Raw genomic sequence first — 25,805 nt, forward strand, 5'->3', positions numbered from 1 at the left:
TTGAGTGATGTTGGGTATGAGTTAGTATGGATAAGGAGATTGAATGTTCCCGGATAGGGGGATGTTCAATACAGCTGTGAGTCTTTTATTTAATACTCTGTTTGCAATGTTTTGTCCTAATTGGAATCATAGCCATAAGAAATGTGAAATGTATTTTTGAATAGTTTTGTATTGAATGCACATAAATCAATGTAAGTGTATTGTGTTTATATTGATAGCTTGGTCAAATTGGGAATGATAACCCCAGGTTAAGGTGAGATATATTCCGCGTTTCAGTTTTTTTGGGGCAGGATAGTTCCTATGTAGCTTGTGTGGTCTTCTTCCCTGATTCCCCTCATAAAGAATCTCGGGGTCCCTCTTCCTTTTTGACTGGAACCATGCAGCACCAACCCCCAGGGTACCAGACGCCCTGCATCAAACACCAGCAGTGAGAGTCCGGTTTGGATTCCCACTGCACCACAACCGAGTAGCTGTCAAGGGAAGTCAGCCTCTCTGAGACCCACTCAGTGAGTGGCCCAGCTGTCCTGATTTTCTCCTGCAAGCCTCAAACCACAAGGAGCATCTTTGCACAGAAGCCCAGCCGCCTAACCACTTTGCACCCAAGCCACCAGGCCAGGGTACCAAAGAACTGGCTGTGCCCCCTTGCTTTAACACCACTTGAGACCTAAGCCCCCTGTTTGGGAGCCCTGGGACTTGTCACCAAGTTCCCCTGTGCAACCTGTTTCCAGGTGGCCCCCCTCTCACCTTAGCATGGTCAGCTACAACCTCACCAGCACCATGCTCCAGGTAAACCCGGGCAGTTCCAGAAGAACTGCCGGTAGTACTTTGGACCTTGGCCCACTACAACTCCGAACCCTGAAGGTGAACCCCGTTGGCACCATCACCTCCCTTGGACTCGGAATCTGGAGTGCATGTGCAGGAGTACTTCGAGGTGTCGGATGGTGGCGGTCCAGGCCTCACTCTTTGTCTTTGGTTTCTGCAGAAGGGGACAAACAGGACAGCTGTGCCACTCTCGTTGTGGGTCTCACTGTCCTTTAAGTCCCTCTACATGCAGGTGGGTTTTCCTCGCCGCTGGTGTCTGGACTGGACACAACAATACTTGGTTGCAACAAGGGGTCCCGTACCCCAGGTATTGGTGTTGTGCGGCTCCGGTCAGTCCTGGTGTCCCCATGCTTTGAGGGAGGATGGATCTAACCTGTAGTAGCACAGCTACCGGTTCCTGGGTGGCTGTTGCCTTCGGTAGTCCCCATAGGCAGCAGGTTGGTGTACCAGGCATTGCTTCTCTGATCCCTGAGGCTGCAGGGGTGGAGCTCTTCTACTCCAAGGATTTTTCTTTGCCAAATTGGGAAACCCTAAGAGTTTCTTAGAGTCTGCATAGCTGCAGGATGAGTCGGCTGCTCCACGAGGGTCGGGTGCAGGAGGCAGGCTGGCAGGGATGGCTCCAAGTCATGCATTTCTTCTTTGTGTCTGTAGAAATATGAAGTCCTGTTATCAGGGGGGTTTCCTAAATACTCACTGTCGGGGTATTAAGGTGAGTGAAGGGTAGTAGCAAAAATGGGCTAATTACCTCTGAGGTCACTTCACCCCCCGATGACCACTTCCTTTGGTGAGTGGGCATCACCCAGTCCCAGAATTCCTAATTCCACTACACACAAGATGGTGGAATCCTACAAGTTAACTTCAGGCTTGGTCACCCTAGAGGTGTGTCCAGCCTGGTTGTGCAACACGCTTCCTGCATAGCTAATTTCCCACCTGTCCTAGAACCAGATGGGCCCAGGGCAGAGGGTGGCATCTTCCCTGTCTGCGGAAGTCTTGGGTCTCATATCAAAAGCAGCAGAGGCCTTGTAAGCCTCCTGCCTTGATATGCTGATTTACCAGCTCTCACCTCCTAGGGGGTTAGAAACTTGTCTGTGGTGGCAGGCTGGACTAGACCAGTCAGCCAGGCCACTGGAAGGCAGGTACGGTTCAGGGGGTTCCTCCAAGGTACCTCTGGGTGCATGTATTAATGAATCCAACACTGGAATCAGTGGGCGGTTTATTAATATGAGCCGTTTGATACCAAACACAATAGGTTATAGTGAAGCCATAATGTAGCTGGGAAATTCGTTTTGACCAGTGCCCAGCATATACATTAATATAGCTTCTTGCTCATTTGTACTGTCAGCAATTGAGCTGGCCAGCCCAAGGGCATATCTGCTCATGCAGATATGTCCTCACATGTAATATAATGCACCCTGCCTTAGGGCTGTAAGGCCTGCTGTAGGGGTGACTTACAAATATTACATGCAGTATTAGGGGGCATGGCATACAGGAGAGTGCCAGGTCATGTTTTCACTTTTTAGAGCACCTTGTCACACAGCCTGCAGTGGTAGCCTGTATAAGTTTGGTGCTGGGTCCCTCAGAGTGGCACAAGATATGCTGCAGCTCTTAGAGATCATCTGTAGTACCTATGCCATAGGTACCAGAGGTACCACTTACTAGGGACTTACAAAGGTGCTAAAGGCCTGGTGACTTGGGAATTAAGTGAACAGTTGTCTTTGTTTGGGGAAAGAACACTGGAAATGGGGACCTGATTAGCAGGAGCCCAGTGCATTTCAGTCAAAGTTGCAACAAATACCACGAAAAAACTGTGTGTGTTTGGGGGGCTTGTGGGGACTGCAACAAAAACCCAGTTTCCTTAAGCTCCCCACAGTAGGGGAAGAAAGGATGACAGTATCTGGAGAAATAGCCAGTCCATTGGCTTCACCCAGATCCTCAGCCTAGTCCAGTTGCACTTCATAAGGCTGGTATTCTTCAGCGTCCAGCGACCCCTCCCAATCCGCCCCAAGTCCAAACAAGTAAAAATAGCAATCAGCCTCCGGCCTGGAAGCCATGGCTCTGGACGACACACCTCCGGCTCCATGTCTGAGTTAGGGATGAGAATGGGGTGGTGCCAGGAGCAAGACTGGTGTTGGGGAAGGTCGAGGTGGTACAACCGGTGCTGATCCAGATCCATCTGAGGAACCTTGGGACCTGACTGGCGCCAGAGCTGCTGGCGTGGATCCAGTAGGGGCCCCTTCAGAACTCGTGCAGGAGGGAACAGGCCACCCAGAGATGCGGTGCATGGCGTCATAAAACTCTCTCAATTGTCGCACCAGCTCCCGTAAACAAAAGGATGCCTGGAGCATGCTTCAACTTCTTCTTCTTGTGGGACTTAGACTTACCCGTATGGCTCAACAACTTTGAATGCGACTACGACCTCGGGCTCCACCACCACTCCCGGAACCTTTTCCTCAACTGGGACCATGATCGTTGCGGCGTTGCACGTCAAGCTGCCATAAACTTAAGGGAGTGCTCCCTCAAGGCCTTCGGTGAATGGCATGGCAGTTGAAGCAGGCCTTGGGGTCATATTCCCGCTCGAAGCACCAAAGGCATATAAGGTGCGGGACCCTCACCGACATCTGTCTGTGACAGGTGCCACAGGGCTTCAAGACAGTTTTCTCGGAGTTCATCCCTGCCATACTAGGAGGTACACTTCAAAAAAGACTTTGACAAAACGTTGAACAACCCTAGTAAAAGTAACTAAGGCGTAGCTCTTCCCGGATCTGTGCTGACTGGCGCGGAAAGAAAAGAACCAACATCAGCGCTCCTAGGTGGCACCTATATAGGCAACGTCAATGTCACTTCTGGCGCAGGCAATGCTAAATACGCCACGTGGAGCCAAACGATGCTGCTTACCGGCACGCAGGGCTATTACTTACGAAAAATTTGCTTATCCAGTCTGATGCCTGGGGATAATTTTAAGTGAGGAATCTGCAGCAAGACGTCTCTCTCAGATATTCCTTTTGCTGTGCGGGCGACACTCCAAGTCCATGGAACTTGGGGTAGTCATAAGCGGGTCAGGGCGACAACTCTGCACGTGGAGTAGGGGATTCTTGGTTTTATCAGACTCAGATAAAGAAGTCATGGAGTGGAAAGAAGATTTTCTGTAGGAACCGCTCTAACAAAGACTCGGAAACGGAACGGAGCCTTCTTTTTTCTGCTGCTAGGAGCTTCATTGTCCCTGCGTGAATCGCCTGTGTATGCCTCAACTTGCACTCGACACAGGAGCTAGGGTCATGCCCTAATTCATTTTTTTTTTTTTTTTTTACAGAGTGCATGCATTTTATTTAGTACAGTTAACTCAGTTCTCAGATCCCCCTGGTTGAACATAGGATAAGCTTCCAACGCCTCATTCAGTGCTTTCTCAGGGAAGGAAATATCATAATTTACAAACTGATCACTTTACAGTAGCTTGGCATTCACCAAATGATTTGTAAATGCACGGGTCATGCCCTAGTTCTAGGTACCAGAAACAGACCAAGTGGGGATCAGACATTTATCAGAGACATTCCCCTCAAGATTTGAACCTTGAAAGTTTTGCAAGAGGCATGCCCCCACTAGGAGCAAATGCTTGAAAATATTTGACAAAAAAGTTGGTCAAAAAATGACAGAGGTAGCTCTCCGGATCAGAACAGAACTGATGTCTGTGTGTCCTGTGGTGCGTGTATATGGGCACTGCGAAATCACTTCCCACACAGACGACACAGAGTTGATTGATGCAACATATTGGCGCTCAGAGGTAGTGCTCAAAATCATTCACACTCAGCCTAACCCCTGGGGAATATTCTAGGGTAAGAAATCTACGAGTAAAGTCACTTTCAGTAACACATTTAGACATTCAAAATTCTGTAATGTCATCTGCCAAAGAAGACTATGATTAATTTGTATTTCTTAACCGGTCAGTGGTGCACAGATAGCTCTGGTAGCTTCATCTTAAAAGGCCATCCACTGAACGGTATTGTAGATCTTAACCCTAATCAGACACCATCAAACAAAAAGGCAAAGTGGGATGCTTATTGATAGTGTTTCTGTACAAGGTACAGCAAACGATCATTTTTATATCTGGCACTAGCCTAGCCATTCTACTTTATTAAGTATTGCCGCCAATGTGCCCACCTGCATTTGCAAGTACAGACAGTCATTTTTGTAGCGATTTTTGTCTTCAAATGTTACACCTACATTGCTAAAGCCAAAAGCTTGGCAATCGATGCCAGATTTTTCAACTTTACCAATGCTTACTTCCGCCTGCTATGTGGCGTCTTTTAGGACCGGAGACAGCACTGCTCCATTGTGCCTGCCTTCACATCATCTGTCCTGCACACAACTACTCTCTTTCCTCACATACAAAAGACAGTTTTCTTTCATTTGTGAGTACCAATTCCTTCAAACCTATCAAAAATTGCTTTTGTGTAACAAAGCGTGGCATTGGTCTGTAGACACAATTGATTTGAGCGATGTTAACAATATCGCTGTTGGGTAACCTTTATGCTAGAAGCACTATAATTCCCAAGGAACTCCAAAACCTTCATCAAATTGTTATAAACTTCCAAGACACTCGATAGCTTAGCGCAAAATACCTGTATGATGTCAAAAATACAAAAGAGTACGCTTCAAATGTATACTTTTGTACCACTTGCCTATATGTTTTTTGTGGTTCTGACACATGATAATAAATCTGGAAGAACTATTTTTAAGAAAGTACCTTACTGAATATTATTCCAGCGAGGTGTTCTCAAAATCTGCACAGTTCCCCTGCAATACTGACTGCTTTGTATCTTAGCACACTCAGCAAAGAGGAATTTCCTTCCCTTGCAGCCTTTTTGAAACCATGATAAAGGCATGACGTGTGTCCTCAGGCCACAGTCATCTATAGATTTAGCACAAAAAAATGGCACACAGTAGAAAAGTAGAAAAATTAGAAGACTTGCCTCAGTAGGTTTCCCTGGGGATGTCGGACTCACGCTCACTGAGCCACCAGGATTATGGGTCATAGTCACAGTACATTTAGCTTCATTTTCAAAGAGTTCATGGTACTGACTGGTTACCCTGTAATGTAAATGGTCAATTGTTTTTATTAAAATTCAAAGGAAACAGATAAATACACTGCCTTAAAGTGGAACCACCACCAAATAATATTTTGCTAGTGCTTCCCGGAATGCCCAGGTCTTTTTCATGTGTGGAGGGGCGGTAGTGTTTGGTTTAGAAATTCTTTCATTAAAGAACTATTTAGCATGATCTCATTTGGCTGGAGCAGCAAGCCAAATGTACATTCCATATATTCAGTATGAAGCCTCGGGTCACAATTCAAATAGAAAAAGATTAAGTGCCTGATTTAGATCTCGTCGGACGGGTTATTGCGTCACAACGGTGACAGACATCCCGTCCGCTGAAATATAAATCCCATGAAAGCCCAAGGGATTTTTATTTTGGCAGACGGGTTATACGTCACCGTTGTGACAGAGAAACCTCTCTACCGAGATCTAAATCAGGCCCCAAGCCTCAGAATTAGAATCAAAATACTTTTTTCAATCTCATGGACCCATATTTAATGTTACCTATAAACAGATTTATTATGAGAAAACCAATGCAATTAAATGCAAAGAGAAGAAAAGCACACCAAACATCAGCTACAACTATTTCTTGGTCTCCTTTCAGAAATATAGTTGATAAATAGCAATATACATGTGACCCAGCTTCCCATAAAAGAACTCAAGATACTGCTGTAAAGGTACAATGTCCACACTTGCTTGATGTACATAGGTGTTTATTCAAGGTACGCTATACACCTCAGCCTCCTTCCTTCAGCTTCCCCTTTCTCCTTAAACCTGCTCATATTCAAGTGGTAAACACTCCCTATACAGAACTTTACACGGTTGATTCTAATGCATGCAGAACTCTCACATTACATTGAGAAGGTTCTAAGCTGTGAAAGAAGGATACCACACATATCCCTCTCAATAACAATATACAACAATAAAATTGAAGAATTACGGGTATGTACATTATCTCAAAGACTATGCTAATATTGATAAATTACTAGGTGTGTACTATATACACTATGTAAGAACTAATACTTATTACACACAATCACCTAAATACCTTGGTCTGGTACGGTGCCTTGCACTTCTTCTCCCACTGTTTTTATTGTGGTCACCGTTTCCACTGTTAATGTCAACTTCACCATCGCCATTCTCCTCTCTCATCTCACTTTTTAATTGTGTGACCCTATTGAGATTCCACACTTTATGATCTTCCGTTCTGATCGCATTTTTTAAAACTTTAATTACCTTCATTGGTGGAAGAAATGTGGAACCCTGCGAAGATAACCCTTTACGAGGATGTCTTATCCGTACAAGATCACCCACTTCTACTTCTGTTCTTTGACTGCTTTGAGTACACCAAATCTATTTTTGAATCCTTAACCATTTCTTTACTTCAACATCATTCTTACTTTTGTCCTCCCTCACAAACACAGAACCCTGGGTTCTATCAAGCATCCAGAAAGGGCACAACATGGTGTAAGGTTTTCTCTTGTGAAACAGCTCGAAAGGTGTTTTTCCAGTCATAGTGTGAGGAGTGAATGTGTAGTTTTTGACCCTATTGAAGACTTCCGCCTTTTTGTTAACCATTGCTCTCTGGATAGCTTCTTCTGAACTCAGTTGAACCTATTCACCATTTAGTTGGTTTCTGGGTGGATAAGAGGGTCCCATGCCTCTATCACCTAGATATTTTCCCATTTCTCTATAGATAAACTGGACTCCATTGTCAGACAGCAGAGTAGAAAGGATGCCTTTGTTTTCAAAAATGCATGCCAGAAACTTTACTGCATCTGGCCACCTTGAATACATATCCAGTGATACAATGGTACATTTATCAACACTAGATATTGTGATAAGGTCCATGATCGACATGATCTAGCATCAGATTCCTTACCTTTGAACTTCCAGGCATCAGGCTGGATCCAGAAGATTTTTCTTAGCAGTACCTCTACGTGACGGTAGGTGGCATTGGGTGACTCCATGTGACATCGGAGGCAGCGTGTTCATCGTGACATCCACATCGTCAATATAACTGCCACTCCGGCCCTCTGACTTCAGTACTTTCTACGACTTTCCACGCCAGAAGCACAAAGCCTTGAAGTGACTGGCCATTGTGTGTTAAAAAATGAACAGCTGAAGGGGAACATCCATGACACTTAAAACCAATTCAGCAGTGCGGAGAGGATGGGTGGGTCGGTAAGGTATCTGCGGCTAGATCATGTCTCTACCAGATAAGGTGTTTCCAAAGGTAAGTAACTTGTCCATCTGAGACATCTAGCCGCAGATACCTTACCTTCAAACAGATGCCCAAGCAATGCCATCCCTGAATGAGCTATCGCAGAACTGCTTAGACCAGAAAATCCTGCAAAACAGAGCAACCAAACAGGCCTTCTCTGTGAACCTTGCAATCCAGGCAGTAGTGTCTGGCGAATGTGTGCAGAGATGCCAAAGTGGCAGCTTGGCAGATATCGGAAACGGGAACACCGCGCTGAAGAGCCGTGGTAGTTGCTTTAACCCTGGTGGAATGGGCCCCAAGACCCTTCAGGGAGATTCTTCATTGCTAAGGCGTAACAGATTTTTATACAGAGGATAACTCATCGGGATATAGTGCTCTTCTGGACAACACAGCCTTTCTTTGCACCCACGTATCCTATAAAGAGTTGGTCACCCACCCGGAACTCTCTGGTTCAATCGAGGTAGAACGATAGTGCTCTTTTTGGGTCCCGACGGTGGAGACGCTCCTCTTCCTTGGAAGGGTGTGGGGTGCATAGAAGGTGGGCAGGGTAACCGACTTTCCCAGATGGAAGGGTGTTACCACCTTAGGCAAAAAATATGCCCTAGTCTGGATTACCACTTTGTCTGGAAAGACCGTCAGTTAAGGAGGCTGTGAAGACAGTGCCTGCAGTTCACTATCCCTCCTGGCAGAGGTTATTGCCACCAAAAAAGCTGTCTTGATGGTGAGCACCCACAGAGGGCAGTTATGCAGCGGCTCAAACGGTGCACATATCAGAAAGGTGAGAACCAAATTAAGGTCCCACTGTGACATAATAAAAGGTGAAGGAGGAAACAAGTGGGTTAACCCCTTAAATAATCTCTGCACCAGAGGAGATCTGAACAGAGAGGGCTGGTCAGGTAGCCAGAGAAAAGAAGAAAGGGCGAAAAGGTAGCCCTTCAATGTGACAAGAGCAGAGCCTTTCTGGCCAAAGAAAGTATAAACAGAAGGACTTCAGATAAGGGAGCAGATAATGGGTCAATAGATCGGTCTGTACAATATTTACAAAATTCGTTCCATCGGCAGACATATACCGATTTCGTGGACGGACGCCCCAGCTTCCAAGATAACCACACAGACTTCAGGAGGGAGGTCAAAAACTGTCAACTGTCGCGGCTCAAGCTCCACGCAAGGAGGCGGAGAGTGGACAGGTTCGGGTGGATAACCCTCCCCTGCTGCTGCGACAGAAGACACTCATGAAGGGGCAGCCTGACCGGATGATCGATGCTCATGTCTAGAAGCTCGAGACACCAAACTCTCCGTGCCCAGTCTGGAGCCACAAGAATAACTTGTGCCCGGTCACTCCTGATCTTCTTGAGCCCTCTGGACAGGATTGGTATGGGCGGAAAGGTGTATAGGAGGCCCGAGCTCCACTGGCGGTGAAATGCGTGGCCGAGCAAGGTAGCAACGATGGGCAGGCAGCGTGGGAATATGAAAAAAGGCATCCTGGAAGTCCAGCGCTACCATCCAGTCTCCTGGGTCCAAGGCGGACAGGACCTAAGCAACTGTGAGCATCTTGGATTTCTCCTTTTTGAGGAAGTAATTGAGGGCTCTGAGGTCTAGGATAGGACGAAGGTCTCCGTCCTTCTTGGGGACCAGAAAGTAGCGTAAAACAGCAAAAACTGCCTACTTCGGGCCCGGAACCCTCTCTATAGCTCCCTTGGCCAGGAGAGTTTTGACTTCCTCGCGGAGCAAAGCAAGGTGATCCTCCATCAGCCGATCGTAGACTGGAGGCATAAATGGAGGAGCAGTCTCGAAGGGAAGGGAGTAGCCCCTTCGGACTATTTGCAACACCCACCTGTCCGATGTAATGTTTTTCCAGTGGCGGAGATGATGGCGTACTCTGCCACTGACTGGCCGAGAGTGATGTGTCCCCATCCAGGCATGGCAACGAGCGGCCACAGTCGTGGAAATCACTGTACCTAGCGAGTCGGTCGTGTTCAAGCCACATCTGATGGCAAACTTAGCTGCGTCTCTCCCGTCTGAGATAGCTTGGGAGAGTAGAGCCTGGTCCTCCTCCGAGACTCTGGCCAGCACCTGCACTACCGTATCCCATATGGAATGGGAGTAATGGCCTAAAGGCATGCGGTGTTCACTGACCTCAATGACAGACTGGCGGAAGAAAATATTGTCTTTCCAAAGTTCTCCAGTCTCTTGGATTCTCTGTCCGGGGGTGCGGAAGGGAATGCGCCACGAGAAGTGGAAGCCTGACCCACCAAGCTTGGGGGGGGGGGGAGGTGGGGTGGGTGGTGAGGAAAAGTGGATCGCCCAGTGCCGGGTGATGGCGGCGGGCGATCGTCCTATTCACAGGAGCCCCTATGCTGGGTTTGGACCAGGTTCCCAGAAGGACGTCTGTTAAGACCTTGCTCAAAGGCAGTAGGGGTTCTGAGCTAGAGACCCAAGGCTGCAAAACCTCTGCCAAGACATTAGTCTTGACCGCCACTCTAGGAAGCTGCAGGTGGAGGACCTCGGTAGCCCTGTCTTAATATCTCTTTAGTCTTAGAGATGCCTGGATGACTGTTGTGTGCAAACTCTATCAAGTGTTGAGGCAGTCTGCGAGGTGGCATTAACCTTGTTCAACCCAACAACCCAATCTGGTATGCAAGTTCACTCTTTATTCTCAAAAATGCTTTCAATGATTCTTCCACCTTCAAATCCTTTCTCCAATCCACTCTGATACCTTTGAATCCTGCCTGTAAAATCTCATCACTTCCCAGCTCTCTATTCCACTCATCTTTTTTGATCACACTATCTCTGATAAGACATACCACATAGTCATCAACTTCACATGTACCTTTGTCATCTTCCACCTCCCTGGTCACATTGTTTTTTTCTACCAGGCGTCAACAACAATCAGGCAAATTTTTTTTTTAACCCGGGCCATTTTCAACATGGAAATTGAATTCTTGTAGTGAAACAATCCATTTTCTTATCCTAGAAGAATTTCCTTTAGGACTACTTGGAACTTAAAACCCCAAACACATTTTCTCAATTTTCATATGGCCCAGAAGATCGCTAAGGCTCTTTTCTAAACCACAGTTGTTGAGTTCCGCCCCTTTAGGCTCCTATAGATAAATAGTATGGTTCTTTCTACAACCTCTTACTTTTGTAATAAGACAGCTCCTAAGCCTGTTGAACTCGAGTCAGATGGTGTCCTGACCCAGTTCAAAATTGTTCAGCTAAGCAGCTTTAGAAAAATTAGCATTTAACATGTTGAATTCCTTTTCACATTCCCCATTCCAGAAAAAACGAATCTCCTTTTTTAACAACAACCTCATATTTTGCATTTTTCTGCAAATGTAGGTATGTATTTGCTATAGTATTCTGACATACCCAAAACTTTGACTACCTCATCTTTGCTCACAGGTGTGGTCATTTCATTTAAAGTGTCTACAAATTCTTTTCTAGGTTCAATTCTTGATGCTGTAATTTTATGGCTGTGAGATCTCTGTGAGATTAAATGTACATTTTTTCTCCTTTAATGCGAGGGCATTCGCTCTCAATTTTTCCAGAACCTTTGTAACCCGTAAATCATGTTCCTCTATACTACTACCAATGACTAAGATGTCACCTTAGTAGATCTTTACTCTACTTGTTCCTTTTAGTATTCTCTCTCTATCATCCTCTAAAAGATTGCAGTGGCAGAAATCAATCCAAACAGTATCCTGAGAAATTGAAATGTCCCGAACGGCGTAATAAACACAGTTCGATCTTGCAAGTTTGGGTGTAACCTCACCTGATCATATGCAGAGGTGAGGTCAATGGAAGAAAGGTACTTTGCCCCTTCTAGTGAGGACAACATTTCTGAAATGTTGGGTAATGGGTAATGATTTACTATGACACAATAGTAAGCCATTCTGTGGCTTATACCTCTTCTATGATCCCACTTTCTTTTCAATTTGTCCAACTTCTCTAGCATTTTTCCTTTCACTTTGATGGGAACCTGTTAGACCTGTCAGCCCTTTGGGTGGTCCCGCCTCATCATTATTTATTTTGTCCCACTTTTGCCTCAAACCCTGTTAGTATTTTTCCTTTTTGGGAACCACCAGACTTTTTAGTGTTGATGCAGGGTCAGGGAGCCATTTTCCCTACCCCTGGAACTTCTGTCTGAGGGCCTGAAACACAAAATGGTGGCCACCCATTGTCACCTGTGACATCACTGGAACCTACTAGTACCTTCCAGAACATTCTAGAACCCTGTGACAGTGTGAGGCAGGTTTAGAATGTTGGGAAGCCAGCTCAGAGTTGGCAGTTGGAGTAGGCAGTTGGCACCTGACTGGTGAAGGGAGAGCAGCACAACACTGAAGGAGGAAGGAGTGAGGCAGCAGGGGTGGAAACTTGTGCCTGGAGTGGGGTCCAGAAACCCACCCTTGATACTAGTCCCTACTGACTGAGCCCAGCCTAGAGCCCTGTGTGGGATAAAGTCAAGAAGAACCAACTCAAGGACCTGAACAGCCGGAACAGGCCTTGAAAGTAAAGAACAGCAAGTTCCTGACCTGTCTATTGGTATCTTCCTGGAGTCCGACGCCGAGAAGCCTAGAGACCTGGGGCCGGAGGTGAAGAAGCGGCGCTGACTGGAAAGCAGACGTCGTACCCGGAGCCGCCAGAGGTCGAGAGAGGGCGCCGACGGAGGTCGTGGAGACACCAGAGGTCGAGGAGAAAGTCACCTGAGGTCGAGTGTGCGGCGTCGACGGGGGAGTGAAGTCCGCCCTCCGGAGTCGCCGGAGACCGAGGTGAATCGTGCCGGAGGTCGGGAGTGGAGATCGCACTCCGGAGTCGCCGGAACCTGAAGGGAAGAGCACCGGAGGTCGGGAGTGGAGGTCGCACTCCGGAGACACCCGGAAGTAGGGAGATCGTGTCCCTTTGACGCCGGAGACCGACATCGAATCAAGGCTGCCCAGCGACATCGAGCCGAGGCCGCCCGCCGACATCGATCCGGAACCACCTCACGGCGTCGACAGGAACTGACATTGAGCCGAGGCCGTCCGCCGACATCGATCCGGAACCGCCTCACGGCGTCGACAAGAACTGACATCGAGCCGAGGCCGGCTAGCGACATCGAACCGCCTCACGGCGTCGACACGACTCCGGCGGAGTCGGAAGTTCATAAAGAGGGCAGTAAGTGGAATAGAGGGCGCCTAAGGCCCTGTGGAGCCCTAAGAGACCATCCTAGGGGCTAGAGAGGTGTTAGGACCAGCCTGGGAGTGCCAGGGGTGGACTGAGAATGATACAGTGACCTGTGTGAGGGGTTGTGTAGTTTGGGAGAGCTAGATTCCTAGATTACCCTTGACCTCCCTCAGTTTTAGCCTCAGCCTTATCCAAGTTAGGTGAGACACCCTCAGGCCATCCACATAACCACAAGCTGTGATTGGGCCAAATCAACCCATAGTACCTCCCAAATGTGACCTGATTTGAAAGTGGTCTGATGGCTTATATTTATTGAGAGTATTGTATTCTTTGTATTTATCCTATTTATTGTCTCACAGTATTTATTGTCTCACAGTATTTATTGTCTCACAGTATTTATTCCCTCACAGTATTTATTTGCCTATGTATTTTATGCACATCTAGTTATTCATTGATTATTTATGATCTGAGCTTATTTCTTTGACCTACCCTTTTTACAGAAGAGGCTTTGTGTACTGTAAGTGTGTTATTATTTATTTAACCTGCAACTAAGAGAAAACAAGATAAACACAGATATATTTTCATAAATTTTTACGGTGTAGTGTCGTTTTTGGAACGGATGCACGCATGGTTATTGTGAGGGTGTGACGTACGCTTAACACGGTGCCTGACCCCCGACCGCTCGAGCCAAGCTACCCCTTGTGCTGGGAAACACCGGGTGACTGCAAACCCCGGTTGCCCGGGGTTTTCTAACATAATTGGTGTTCAGCGGTGGGATAGAGCTGTGCTTGCGTCCACTCGACAATAACTGTGGGTAGTCCATAGGCCTACACCGGGAGTTTTCTCAAAGCGGACTTCCTAATCCTGAGTTTTGTTTTTTCCAAATTTACTCTGGTGGTGGGAGGAGGTTATTACAAAAGGTACCCCCCTGCATAGCTTCTGTAAACACCTGTCTTCTATTCTGAGTGGGCAAAATGGAGTTTGTGTTGGAAGATTTGGAAACTTACACTGTGGCCCAACTCAGAGTTTTGTCAGCGAGAGGGGGTGTATTGTCCCCCAGGTGCCAAGAAGGCTGAACTCCAGACCAGCTTGAGGGCTTGGGGGGAGGCACGACGGGAGAGTAAGGCTGAGCAGGAGGACAGGGATGGAGAGCCTGTTAGCGAGGGGGCTGGGTTGTACCAACCTGAGGTGGGGAACCTGTTAGCGGGGCCCAGAACACTTTCCAGGAAGGGCAGCACTGTCTCTAGCGGTGGCTTATCAGAAGTAGAATTAACTGACCGGAGGGAGAAAAGACAGCTCACATGGAAGTTGGCGGAGCTGGAGAAAGAGAAGGAGGAACAGAGGATGGCTCACGAGTTGAGGCTGAGGGAAATAGATCTCCAGATCCTACGAGTCGGGGCACAAACTGTTCCTAATGGTGGCAGCAAAGACAAAGAAATCACCAGGGAACCCAAACCCTATCTGCCAAAAGACATAGTAGCTAGCTATAGTGCAGGGGATGATATTGCCAAGTGGCTAGCGGCCTATGAGGTCTCTTTAAGGGCCCATGGGGTGCCAGAGAAGTACTGGGGAGGGGGATTGTACAAATACATGCCTCCAGCTGGTAGGGATGCATTATTGGCCCTAGAGCAGGAGGAGCAGACCCACTACCCCACCATGAAAGTGGCGCTCGTAAGAAAGTTTGGACTAACACCCGAGAAGTACAGACAGAAGTTCCGGGGTAGCCACAAACTGGGCACACAGAATTGGGTGGATTTCCTGGACTATGCAAAGAAGGCATTAGAGGGTTGGATTCAGGGCAGTGAGGTGAGGGACTACGAGGGGTTGTTTGATTTAATGTTGAAGGAACACCTGCTCGAAAAATGTTTCCCTGAACTGCGTCAACACCTGGTGGATAGCAAGCTGACCAATCCCCGGAAGCTTGCTGAGGAGGCGGACATTTGGGCTAGTACCCGGGTGTCCACAAGGGGGACTGGAGGGGATACTCAAAAGGCCGGACAGGGCGCCCCCCAGAAGAAAGAGGGAGGGGAAAAGAAAAAGGAGTTCTCTAAACGCCCCCAAAATAACTTCCAAGGAAAGGGAACAGGATTCACCCCTTGGGCTAACCCAACCAGAAACCCTAATCCTGGCCAGAGTCAGCAGCCAAGGGTTGTCCATTGCTTCGAGTGCGGTGGCGTCGGACACTATAAGGGAGATGCGAAGTGCCCGAAAAGACCACCCCCTCCCATTGGAGGAAAGGCCCCCGGAGTAGCTAGTGTAGTGCTCGGGGAGGAGATGCCCTTAACTAAGGGAAGGGAGTGGGCGGGTGTCACTTTAGTGTCCCTGGGAGAACAGGAGATGGTTCCTAAGATCCAGGTGCCCGCAAATACCATAAAGTATGGGCAGTGGGTCACCATCAACGGCCAAAGAGGGGAGGCTCTGAGAGACACAGGAGCCAGTATGACTATGGTACGTAGCCAACTGGTGTCTCCAGAGCAGGTAATTCCCGATGTACTCCACCCAGCCGCGATGGCTGACGGCAGAACCGGCCACTATCCAGTGGCCGAGGTTCCCTTTGAATGGGAGGGGGTTGCAGGTTCACTTCGAGTTGCTGTAAGCCCTGCCGTGCCGGTCGATTGTCTACTGGGGAATGACATGGAGCACAATGCTTGGAAGGAGGTGGAATACCGGACTCATGCTGAGATGCTGGGTACACCTGACTGGGCCTGTGTTAGCACAGGGTCCGCGACTACCCGGAGAGGGAGTTTGTTTCGACTGGAGCCTGGAACAAAGGCACAGCCGGCTGCCGACCAAGGGAAGAACCGAGGACAGGAGGAGCCTGCCTCGGCATCCGCGCCCCGTGTGTCGGATAGGCCACCGGAGGTGGTGGACCAGGAGTCCGCGGAGGGGGATGTTACCAAACTGGAGAACCTACCCATCCCGGCCGAGTGGCACGTGGAGGGAGGGCCGACCAGGGAGGAATTCTGCATGGGCCAGAGGGAGTGCCCTACCCTTGAGGGACTGAGGCAACAGGCCGAAGCCCAGGCAGCAGGGAACGTTGAGGGGAACTACAACATTTACTGGGAGGATGGCCTCCTCTACAGTGAACCCAAGGCACCCCTACATGGATCGTCACAAGCCTTAGTAGTCCCTCAACGTTACCGAGCCTTCCTACTGGAATTGGCTCACGAGATCCCCTTGGCAGGACACCTGGGGCAAGACAAGACCTTCGCCCGTCTTGTCCCACACTTTTATTGGCCTCAAATGAAAGTGTCATCCGACACCTACTGCCAGACATGTGTGTCTTGCCAAGCCAGTGGGAAAACAGGGGTGAAGCTGAAAGCTCCCCTGGAACCACTTCCTGTCGTTAGCACCCCCTTTGAAAGGGTGGGCATCGACATTGTGGGTCCATTAGATCCGCCTACTACAGCTGGTCACAGGTTTATCCTGGTTCTGGTGGATCATGCCACACGGTACCCAGAGGCTATACCTCTAAGGACCATTACAGCACCTGTTGTGGCTAGGGCCCTGATGGGAATCTTTACCCGAGTGGGTTTTCCCAAGGAAGTTGTGTCCGACAGGGGGACCAACTTCATGTCAGCATACATGCGGGCCATGTGGAAGGAGTGTGGAGTGACCTACCGGTTCACAACTCCTTACCACCCCCAGACCAATGGTCTGGTGGAGAGGTTTAACAAAACCTTGAAAGGCATGATCAGAAGTCTGCCTGAAAGCCTGCGGAGGAAATGGGACGTCCTCCTACCCTGTCTATTGTTTTCCTACAGGGAAGTGCCACAGAAGGGAGTGGGCTTCAGCCCCTTCGAGCTTTTGTATGGGCACCCTGTGCGTGGACCTCTCAGCCTGGTGAGAGACGGATGGGAAATAACTCCCAGAAAGCTTCCCCAGGACGTGGTGAGCTACATGCTGGCCTTCCGAAACCAAATGGCTAAGTTGTGGAAGCAAGCTTCTGACAACTTGGAGGCCAGCCAAGCAGTAATGAAGGCGTGGTAGGACCACAACGCTCACCCGGTGGAATTGGAGCCTGGCCAGAAGGTGTGGGTGATCGAACCAGGAGAGCTTAGCGCCCTCCAGGATCGCTGGTCAGGACCCTTTGAGGTATTGGAGAAGAAGGGTAAGGCTACCTACTTGGTGGATCTTAAGACTCCTCGTCAGCCCCTACGGGTGCTGCATGCCAACCGCCTCAAACCCCACCACGAGAGGCCCGAAGTCATTTTGATGATGGTGACTGACGGAGCAGAGGACGTGGAAAGCGAGCCTCTCCCCGATTTGTTTGCGTCTCAAGAGAAGGATGGGTCGGTGGAGGGAGTGATTCTCTCCCCATCTCTAACTCCTGAACAGGAGGAGGACTGCCGCCAGGTCCTGGGACAGTACTCTTCGTTGTTCTCCCTTGTTCCGGGTAGGACTCACCTGTGCGTCCATGATGTGGACACAGGAGGCAGCCCACCTGTGAAGTCCAAGATCTACCGGATGTCAGACAAGGCGAAGGCCAGCATTTACAGTGAAGTCACTAAGATGCTGGAGCTAGGAGTGATCGAACCTTCCAGCAGCCCCTGGTCCAGTCCGGTGGTGCTAGTACCAAAAGCCGCACCACCGGGTGCCCAACCGGAACTGAGGTTCTGTGTGGACTACCGGGGACTGAACTCAGTAACCAAGACTGATGCTCATCCGATCCCAAGGGCGGATGAATTGATTGACCGGCTGGGAGCTGCCCAATATCTAAGTACCTTTGACCTTACTTCTGGGTACTGGCAGATCTCTCTGACTGACGGAGCTAGGGAAAGGTCAGCCTTCTCCACGCCCAAAGGCCACTACCAGTTCTGTGTGATGCCCTTTGGGCTCAAGAACGCACCTGCCACGTTTCAGCGTCTGGTGAACCAGATCCTCACTGGAATGGAGAGTTTCTCTGCTGCTTATCTGGATAACATAGCCGTCTTCAGTAACAGCTGGGAGGATCACTTGCGTCACCTGCAAGCTGTTCTCCAGGCCCTGAGACAAGCTGGATTGACGATCAAGGCCAGCAAGTGCCAGATCGGGCAGGGGTCGGTAGTGTACCTTGGACACTTGGTGGGTAGGGGAGCGGTGCAACCCCTCCAGGCGAAGATCGAGGCCATCATGGCCTGGGAACCCCCCAAGACTCAGACTGAGGTCCGAGCTTTTCTGGGCCTCACCGGATATTACCGCCGCTTCGTGAAGGGATACGGTACCATTGTGGCCCCCCTCACGGAGCTTACGTCCAAGAAACAACCTCGACGGGTAGTCTGGACGGAGGCTTGTCAGCAGGCCTTTGTAAAGCTGAAGCAAGCCATGTGCGAGGCCCCGGTCCTACGGGCCCCAGACTTTTCCAAGGAGTTCATTGTCCAGACGGATGCATCGGAACATGGCATTGGGGCAGTGTTATCGCAACTCAATGAAGAGGGTCTGGATCAACCCGTGGTCTTCCTATCCCGGAGACTACTTCCCAGGGAACAGAAGTGGAGTGCAATAGAGCGTGAAGCCTTTGCAGTGGTATGGGCTCTGAAGAAGTTGCGGCCATACCTGTTTGGCTCGCACTTCCTAGTTCAGACCGACCACAGACCCCTTCGGTGGCTGATGCAGATGAAGGGGGAGAATCCCAAGTTGCTAAGGTGGTCTATCTCCCTACAGGGAATGGACTTTCAGGTGGAACATCGGCCTGGAGTGGACCACGCCAATGCAGACGGTCTCTCAAGGTATTTCCGCCTTAGTGATGAGAACTCCCAAGGGGTTGGGTAGCTCTCCCCACTTTCAGCTGGGGGGGACGCGTGTTAGACCCGTCAGCCCTTTGGGTGGTCCCTCCTCATCATTATTTATTTTGTCCCACTTTTGCCTCAAACCCTGTTAGTATTCTTCCTTTTTGGGAACCACCAGACTTTGTAGTGTTGATGCAGGGTCAGGGAGCCATTTTCCCTACCCCTGGAACTTCTGTCTGAGGGCCTGAAACACAAAATGGTGGCCACCCATTGTCACCTGTGACATCACTGGAACCTACTAGTACCTTCCAGAACATTCTAGAACCCTGTGACAGTGTGAGGCAGGTTTAGAATGTTGGGAAGCCAGCTCAGAGTTGGCAGTTGGAGTAGGCAGTTGGCACCTGACTGGTGAAGGGAGAGCAGCACAACACTGAAGGAGGAAGGAGTGAGGCAGCAGGGGTGGAAACTTGTGCCTGGAGTGGGGTCCAGAAACCCACCCTTGATACTAGTCCCTACTGACTGAGCCCAGCCTAGAGCCCTGTGTGGGATAAAGTCAAGAAGAACCAACTCAAGGACCTGAACAGCCGGAACAGGCCTTGAAAGTAAAGAACAGCAAGTTCCTGACCTGTCTATTGGTATCTTCCTGGAGTCCGACGCCGAGAGGCCTAGAGACCTGGGGCCGGAGGTGAAGAAGCGGCACTGACTGGAAAGCAGACGTCGTACCCGGAGCCGCCAGAGGTCGAGAGAGGGCGCCGACGGAGGTCGTGGAGAGACCAGAGGTCGAGGAGAAAGTCACCTGAGGTCGAGTGTGCGGCGTCGACGGGGGAGTGAAGTCCGCCCTCCGGAGTCGCCGGAGACCGAGGTGAATCGTGCCGGAGGTCGGGAGTGGAGATCGCACTCCGGAGTCGCCGGAACCTGAGGAAAGGAGCACCGGAGGTCGGGAGTGGAGATCGCACTCCGGAGTCGCCGGAACCTGAAGGGAAGAGCACCGGAGGTCGGGAGTGGAGGTCGCACTCCGGAGACAGCCGGAAGTAGGGAGATCGTGTCCCTGTGACGCCGGAGACCGACATCGAATCGAGGCTGCCCAGCGACATCGAGCCGAGGCCGCCCGCCGACATCGATCCGGAACCACCTCACGGCGTCGACAGGAACTGACATCGAGCCGAGGCCGTCCGCCGACATCGATCCGGAACCGCCTCACGGCGTCGACAAGAACTGACATCGAGCCGAGGCCGGCTAGCGACATCGAACCGGAACCGCCTCACGGCGTCGACACGACTCCGGCGGAGTCGGAAGTTCATAAAGAGGGCAGTAAGTGGAATAGAGGGCGCCTAAGGCCCTGTGGAGCTCTAAGAGACCATCCTAGGGGCTAGAGAGGGGTTAGGACCAGCCTGGGAGTGCCAGGGGTGGACTGAGACTGATACAGTGACCTGTGTGAGGGGTTGTGTAGTTTGGGAGAGCCAGATTCCTAGATTACCCTTGACCTACCTCAGTTTTAGCCTCAGCCTTATCCAAGTTAGGTGAGACACCCTCAGGCCATCCACATAACCACAAGCTGTGATTGGGCCAAATCAACCCATAGTACCTCACAAATGTGACCTGATTTGAAAGTGGTCTGATGGCTTATATTTATTGAGAGTATTGTATTCTTTGTATTTATCCTATTTATTGTCTCACAGTATTTATTGTCTCACAGTATTTATTGTCTCACAGTATTTATTCCCTCACAGTATTTATTTGCCTATGTATTTTATGCACATCTAGTTATTCATTGATTATTTATGATCTGAGCTTATTTCTTTGACCTACCCTTTTTACAGAAGAGGCTTTGTGTACTGTAAGTGTGTTATTATTTATTTAACCTGCAACTATGAGAAAACAAGATAAACACAGATATATTTTCATAAATTTTTACGGTGTAGTGTCGTTTTTGGAACGGATGCACGCATGGTTATTGTGAGGGTGTGACGTACGCTTAACACGGTGCCTGACCCCCGACCGCTCGAGCCAAGCTACCCCTTGTGCTGGGAAACACCGGGTGACTGCAAACCCCGGTTGCCCGGGGTTTTCGAACAGAACCCCTCTAACTTTGCCAACTACAGCGATTGCTCTCTTTTATAGCTTTATTTTCTGGAAATATTTCTCTTAGTTGGGCTTTTCAGTTTTTACTTGGCACAAACACAAATTTTCTATGCCTCCTTTTATCTGTTCTAATCTCACCGCAGGAGACTCACTAGGATCTAAGTAAACCTTAGTTCCCTTTGGTGAATTCAGCTTATAAGAAAATCACCCCTCTCATAGACCTATATTGTCTCTGCTACATACCTATCCTTAAAGTTGATGCAACCTACAAAATAACCTGTAAATTTTACTGGTTCACATCCATATCCTTCTGGACAAACATCCGGTTTGGAACAACTTTGTTTTTTAAATTGTTCAAGTATACCTCACTAGGAATAAGTGTGATCTAAGCCCCGGAATCAAACAGCATGCATAACTGGTACATTCTCTATTTGAACTGTGTCAAACGGACCACTATCGTCCACCTCCACAACTAGTAACACAATTTCCTTCTCGCCACTTCTTTAAATGTTAATTCTTGAACCTTTCTTTTAGGTTCCCACTCCTACAACATTTTGACATATGGCCTATACATCCACACTTTTTACACATGGCCTTCCACCCGATACACTCTCTTTTTACTGTTGCTGCTATCCTTTCCTTTGTTGTGTTTCTCTTTCTTTCTCTTTCTCAAAAGACTGAAATACATGTACATTCCGTTCTTTACTATTATACACTTCACTCTTTTTTAACTCATCTACACATGCTCGACTGTGCCTGCATGTTTGCTATCGTTAGTACCTCATTTAGGGTTGGGTTGACTTTCTGCCAACAGGATTCTTTGGCTTTATCTATATTCCATTCTAATATGAATTGCTCCCTTAATCATTCTTCGCAATTCCCCCCAAAGTTACATGTTTACGTACACTTTCTTAGAATTGTGATATACAGTCTATATTTTCCCCCATTCTTTGCATACATTTGATAAAGTGGTATCTTTCCAATACTGTAGATACCTTTGGCAAGAAATGCAAGTCCAATTTTTAAGGCAAATTTCGTACTCATTCAAGTCAGCTGTTTCCTCTGGTGGCAAATCAGGCAAGTGTTCAAAATGGTCCTGACCTTCTGGGCCTAAACAATGCAATAGCAGAGATGTTTTTCACTCTATATTGAGCGAAGTTCAACAAACGTGCATAATGCGCAAAAACATTTTTCCATTTTCCCCATTTTGAAAGTGGTTGACCTGGATGTATGTGAAAAAATGGAGGTGAGGAAACGTTTTTCATTTTTTTCCTATCTGGTAGTCAAAATTCACCTGGCACCCGACTGATACCCGAGAAATACCTGCAAAAAATATTGAATTAACACACTACAATATGGCTGCCAATGCTCCTGTGCTGTGATGCTGCTTTGGTGCTTCTAGTCCTGTCTCAGAATGGCTACCAATGTCATGTGACTGGGCCACTCACAATAAGTCACGTGACGGAAGTGAATGATAAGCAAAACAAAATAGCCAATAGCAGAAGGCAAAACCACCAGCAAATCGCATAAGGATACTCAAATTATGATGTTCATTTTCCGGCTGAAACAGCTATGAGGGCGGCGGTAAAGAGGACGAGGTGAGCGTTAATACATCGCTTGCATTAGCTGTGAAGTGACTAATACACTACAACTCAGAAGATTGCAGGATTTTAAATAGTACAGGAACAGAGCGTGTGTGCGGAATCGCAATGTTCAAAATGCAACAATTCCAAACATAGTGCGATCCTTCACTGCACGAGTAACCGCAGCTCGTGCGTTCACTTTAACACAGCCTCACGCACCAACAGTTTTGGGGCTGCACAGGTTTGTCACAATAAATTAATCTTTACCACATTCCTCACAGTGCTTATGCACTTCGGTGGGTGTGGAAGCTTGGGATAGCGCTAATGCAATGAGCTTTTCAAAACTTTCACAGTTGCGCAATGCAAAGTTGCTCCTTTTGTTACAAATACACTACGTTTCCATGAAGGTTAGGTCAGAGCTAGCTAAGGACGCTAGGAAGTTTTACAGTTAAACCACACATTCCCATTGTGAAATTGACAGTTCCTTACTTTGAATTTGTTGTTTTCCACCTCTCACAGAGTGGGAATGAAATGGAGTTGAACTGTCTAACGGAGTTGAGGTATTTCCGCTCGTCACCAATGTACAGATACAATGTCCACACTTGCCTGATGTGCATGGATGTTTATTCAAGATACGTTGTACACCTCAGCCTCCTTCCTTCAGGTTCACCTTTCTCCTTAACACTTCTCATATTCAAATGGTTACATTCCCTACACAGAACTTTACAAGGCTGATTCTAATATATGCAGACTTACACAGATTACATAGAGAAGGTTCTAAGCTGTGAAGGAAGGATACCACAACGGTCTCATGTGTGGGTGTCCACCCCATTTCCAACTCCAGTTTAACAAGACAAATAAGCAAATACACTGTCAAAATCTTACCTCTGAATGTCATTTTTGGAGCCAATGAGGAACCTGTAACAGTACAAAAATATGTTTAGAGTTAGTGCTGCTTGTGTACTAATTTAATACAGCCCGAATCAATAAACTGCGTATAAACAGTGGCATCAGATGCTGGCAAAATATGGCAGAGTGGAATTCAAGCCTGTAGGAAACTGGACTTTTGTTACATTGTCCCCCCACTTTTTAGCTACTGGATGCTGGTTTTTGACTCGGACGGTGAACCGAGGCCTGCAAACAGACCTCAGTGCCAGTGCGCTTTCCTTAAAACAAAGTGATGCCTGATTGTTTTACAACTGACTAAGGACTTTAGCACCCCTATAAGTCCCTAGTAAATGGTACACAAGGTAATTTGGGCATGGGCACTAAAAAGGGTCCCTAAGGGCTGCAGCATATCGTATGCCACCCCAAAGTACCCATTTGGCACCAGGACTGGTGGGACATTAGCTATGCAGGAGGCGTGTTGCACTGCCAGGCTGGACACACCTCTAAGGTGGGCAGCATGAAGTATACATGAAAGAGAGATTTCCATTATGTTGTGTGTGGTTGAATTAATAAGTCTGGGAAATGCCCACTCCCCACAGCAAGTAGACATCTAGGGGGTGTAGTGACCCCAGGGGTAATTAGCCCATTGGCTACTATCCTTCACTCCCCTTAATGCCCCTAAATTGGCACCAGGAAATGAGAATTTACTACTGGAACCAGGGAAGAAAGAAGAAGGACCGAAGAGAGCGAGAACTGAAGACCTGCACAAAAGATTGGCACAAAACTTTCCAGGCAGCTTGCACTTTGAACATCACTGGGACCGACTTCGCTAAGAGCTGGACACCCTCCCCAAAACCCTTAGAGGACTGCCCAGCACCTCAATAACCGAGAAAGATCTCTCTTAGAGTAGCGGAGCTGTTCCCCTGCATCTGCAGGCACCGCAAAGTATCTGCCGGTCCTTGTGTTGCTAGTCATCGGGCTCACCGAAGAAGCAGCACAACAGGAGAAAGGTCTTCATGCTCCAGGAGTTTCGATCCGTCTCCTTACCAAGCCTGCAGCCTCTTTCTGCAGAAACCAAAAAACACAACCCCGCCAGACAAAGCACCACTGCACACGAGCCCCCGAGGCAGAGTTTGAGTGGACCAACAGTGTCCCTGTGTGCCCAAGAACTTCAAGACTTGAGACCCCCGTGGCATCTACCGGACTAGACCCCCAGTCCCCATTTGCAGCTTCTATGGACAGGTACTGTTCCCCATTGCCTTAAAAACAGGGCACCCGACATCGAAACGCACCACTACACCTGGACGCCCCAGAGCCGACCGAAGTGACCTATTGGTGCTACCTTGAACCTTGCCCCATACTTACATTAAGGACAGAAGAACAGTCCTGTAAGTCGTTACTAAGTGACCAAATGCAGTTTATGTTTTTCCCCATAATATAATATTACCGCTTTAAAGATGCAATACAGTGCCTTTTCTAACTCTTGAAAAATTACAACCTTGAAATGTACTTACTTGATTACGATGATCTTGGTGTCTAAAGTCACATAAACATCTGTGTTATTTTCATAAATTGGTGTTGGATTTCTTTATTGAGTGTGTGTTTCACTTACTGACTCTGTGTGCAATAAATGCTTTACACTAACCACTGAAAAGCCTAACTGCTCGCCCATACAACAACAAAAGAGAGCATTTGGTATTATTATTATTTTAATCCTGTAAACCAGTAAGGATCGCCTGAACTCTGCACAGTTAACCTCATTTTGATGCACGATATAGAGACCCAGCTTCCTACAAGGCCCTCATGCAGAAAGCAATGATGCTTCCAATTTTACATCTGATCTATTCCGGTGAACTGTACAAAAGCTTACCACACAAAAGCTAAACAAAAAGCTAATTTTATTTGAGCACTTTGAGACAGCCTTGGCAAACAGTGGCCTTTCCAAGATTCCGATATATTTCTTTTAAAAACCTAACTAGGTCTACAAACTCAAAATTATTTTTTGTTGCTATAAACTTCTCTCTATATGAATCATATTCCCAATCATTGCACCCAATAAAGCTGCACTAAAGCCTAACTGATTATGTAAGACTACAAATGACCATCTTTAGGTGCATAAAACAGTAATCAACTTTTCCAACATGAGTGAATGATAATTCATGCAAGCAATCACCCTCAGACGTGGGGGACACTACAAATGGCGGTACCTGTGTGCAGATCTCGAATTTAGGACCTTTTTAGATGG

At 48.1% G+C, this 25,805-nt stretch overlaps 1 protein-coding gene across 4 annotated transcripts in view; it reads right to left on the reverse strand.

The window, feature by feature from the left end:
- Nucleotides 1-25,805, reverse strand: part of SUPT20H (SPT20 homolog, SAGA complex component) — a 393,294-nt gene that overhangs the window by 131,630 nt on the left and 235,859 nt on the right. For all 4 annotated transcript variants that reach the window (XM_085621731.1, XM_085621733.1, XM_085621730.1 and 1 more), the window contains 2 exons: nt 23,558-23,590; nt 5,790-5,907 (listed from right to left, as the gene is read on the reverse strand). In XM_085621731.1, coding sequence (XP_085477857.1) covers nt 5,790-5,907; nt 23,558-23,590 — 151 coding nt within the window. The remainder of the gene's footprint in view (nt 1-5,789; nt 5,908-23,557; nt 23,591-25,805) is intronic.

Source organism: Triturus cristatus, chromosome 8 (assembly GCF_964204655.1).
Source record: "Triturus cristatus chromosome 8, aTriCri1.1, whole genome shotgun sequence".
Lineage (NCBI taxonomy): Eukaryota > Metazoa > Chordata > Amphibia > Caudata > Salamandridae > Triturus > Triturus cristatus.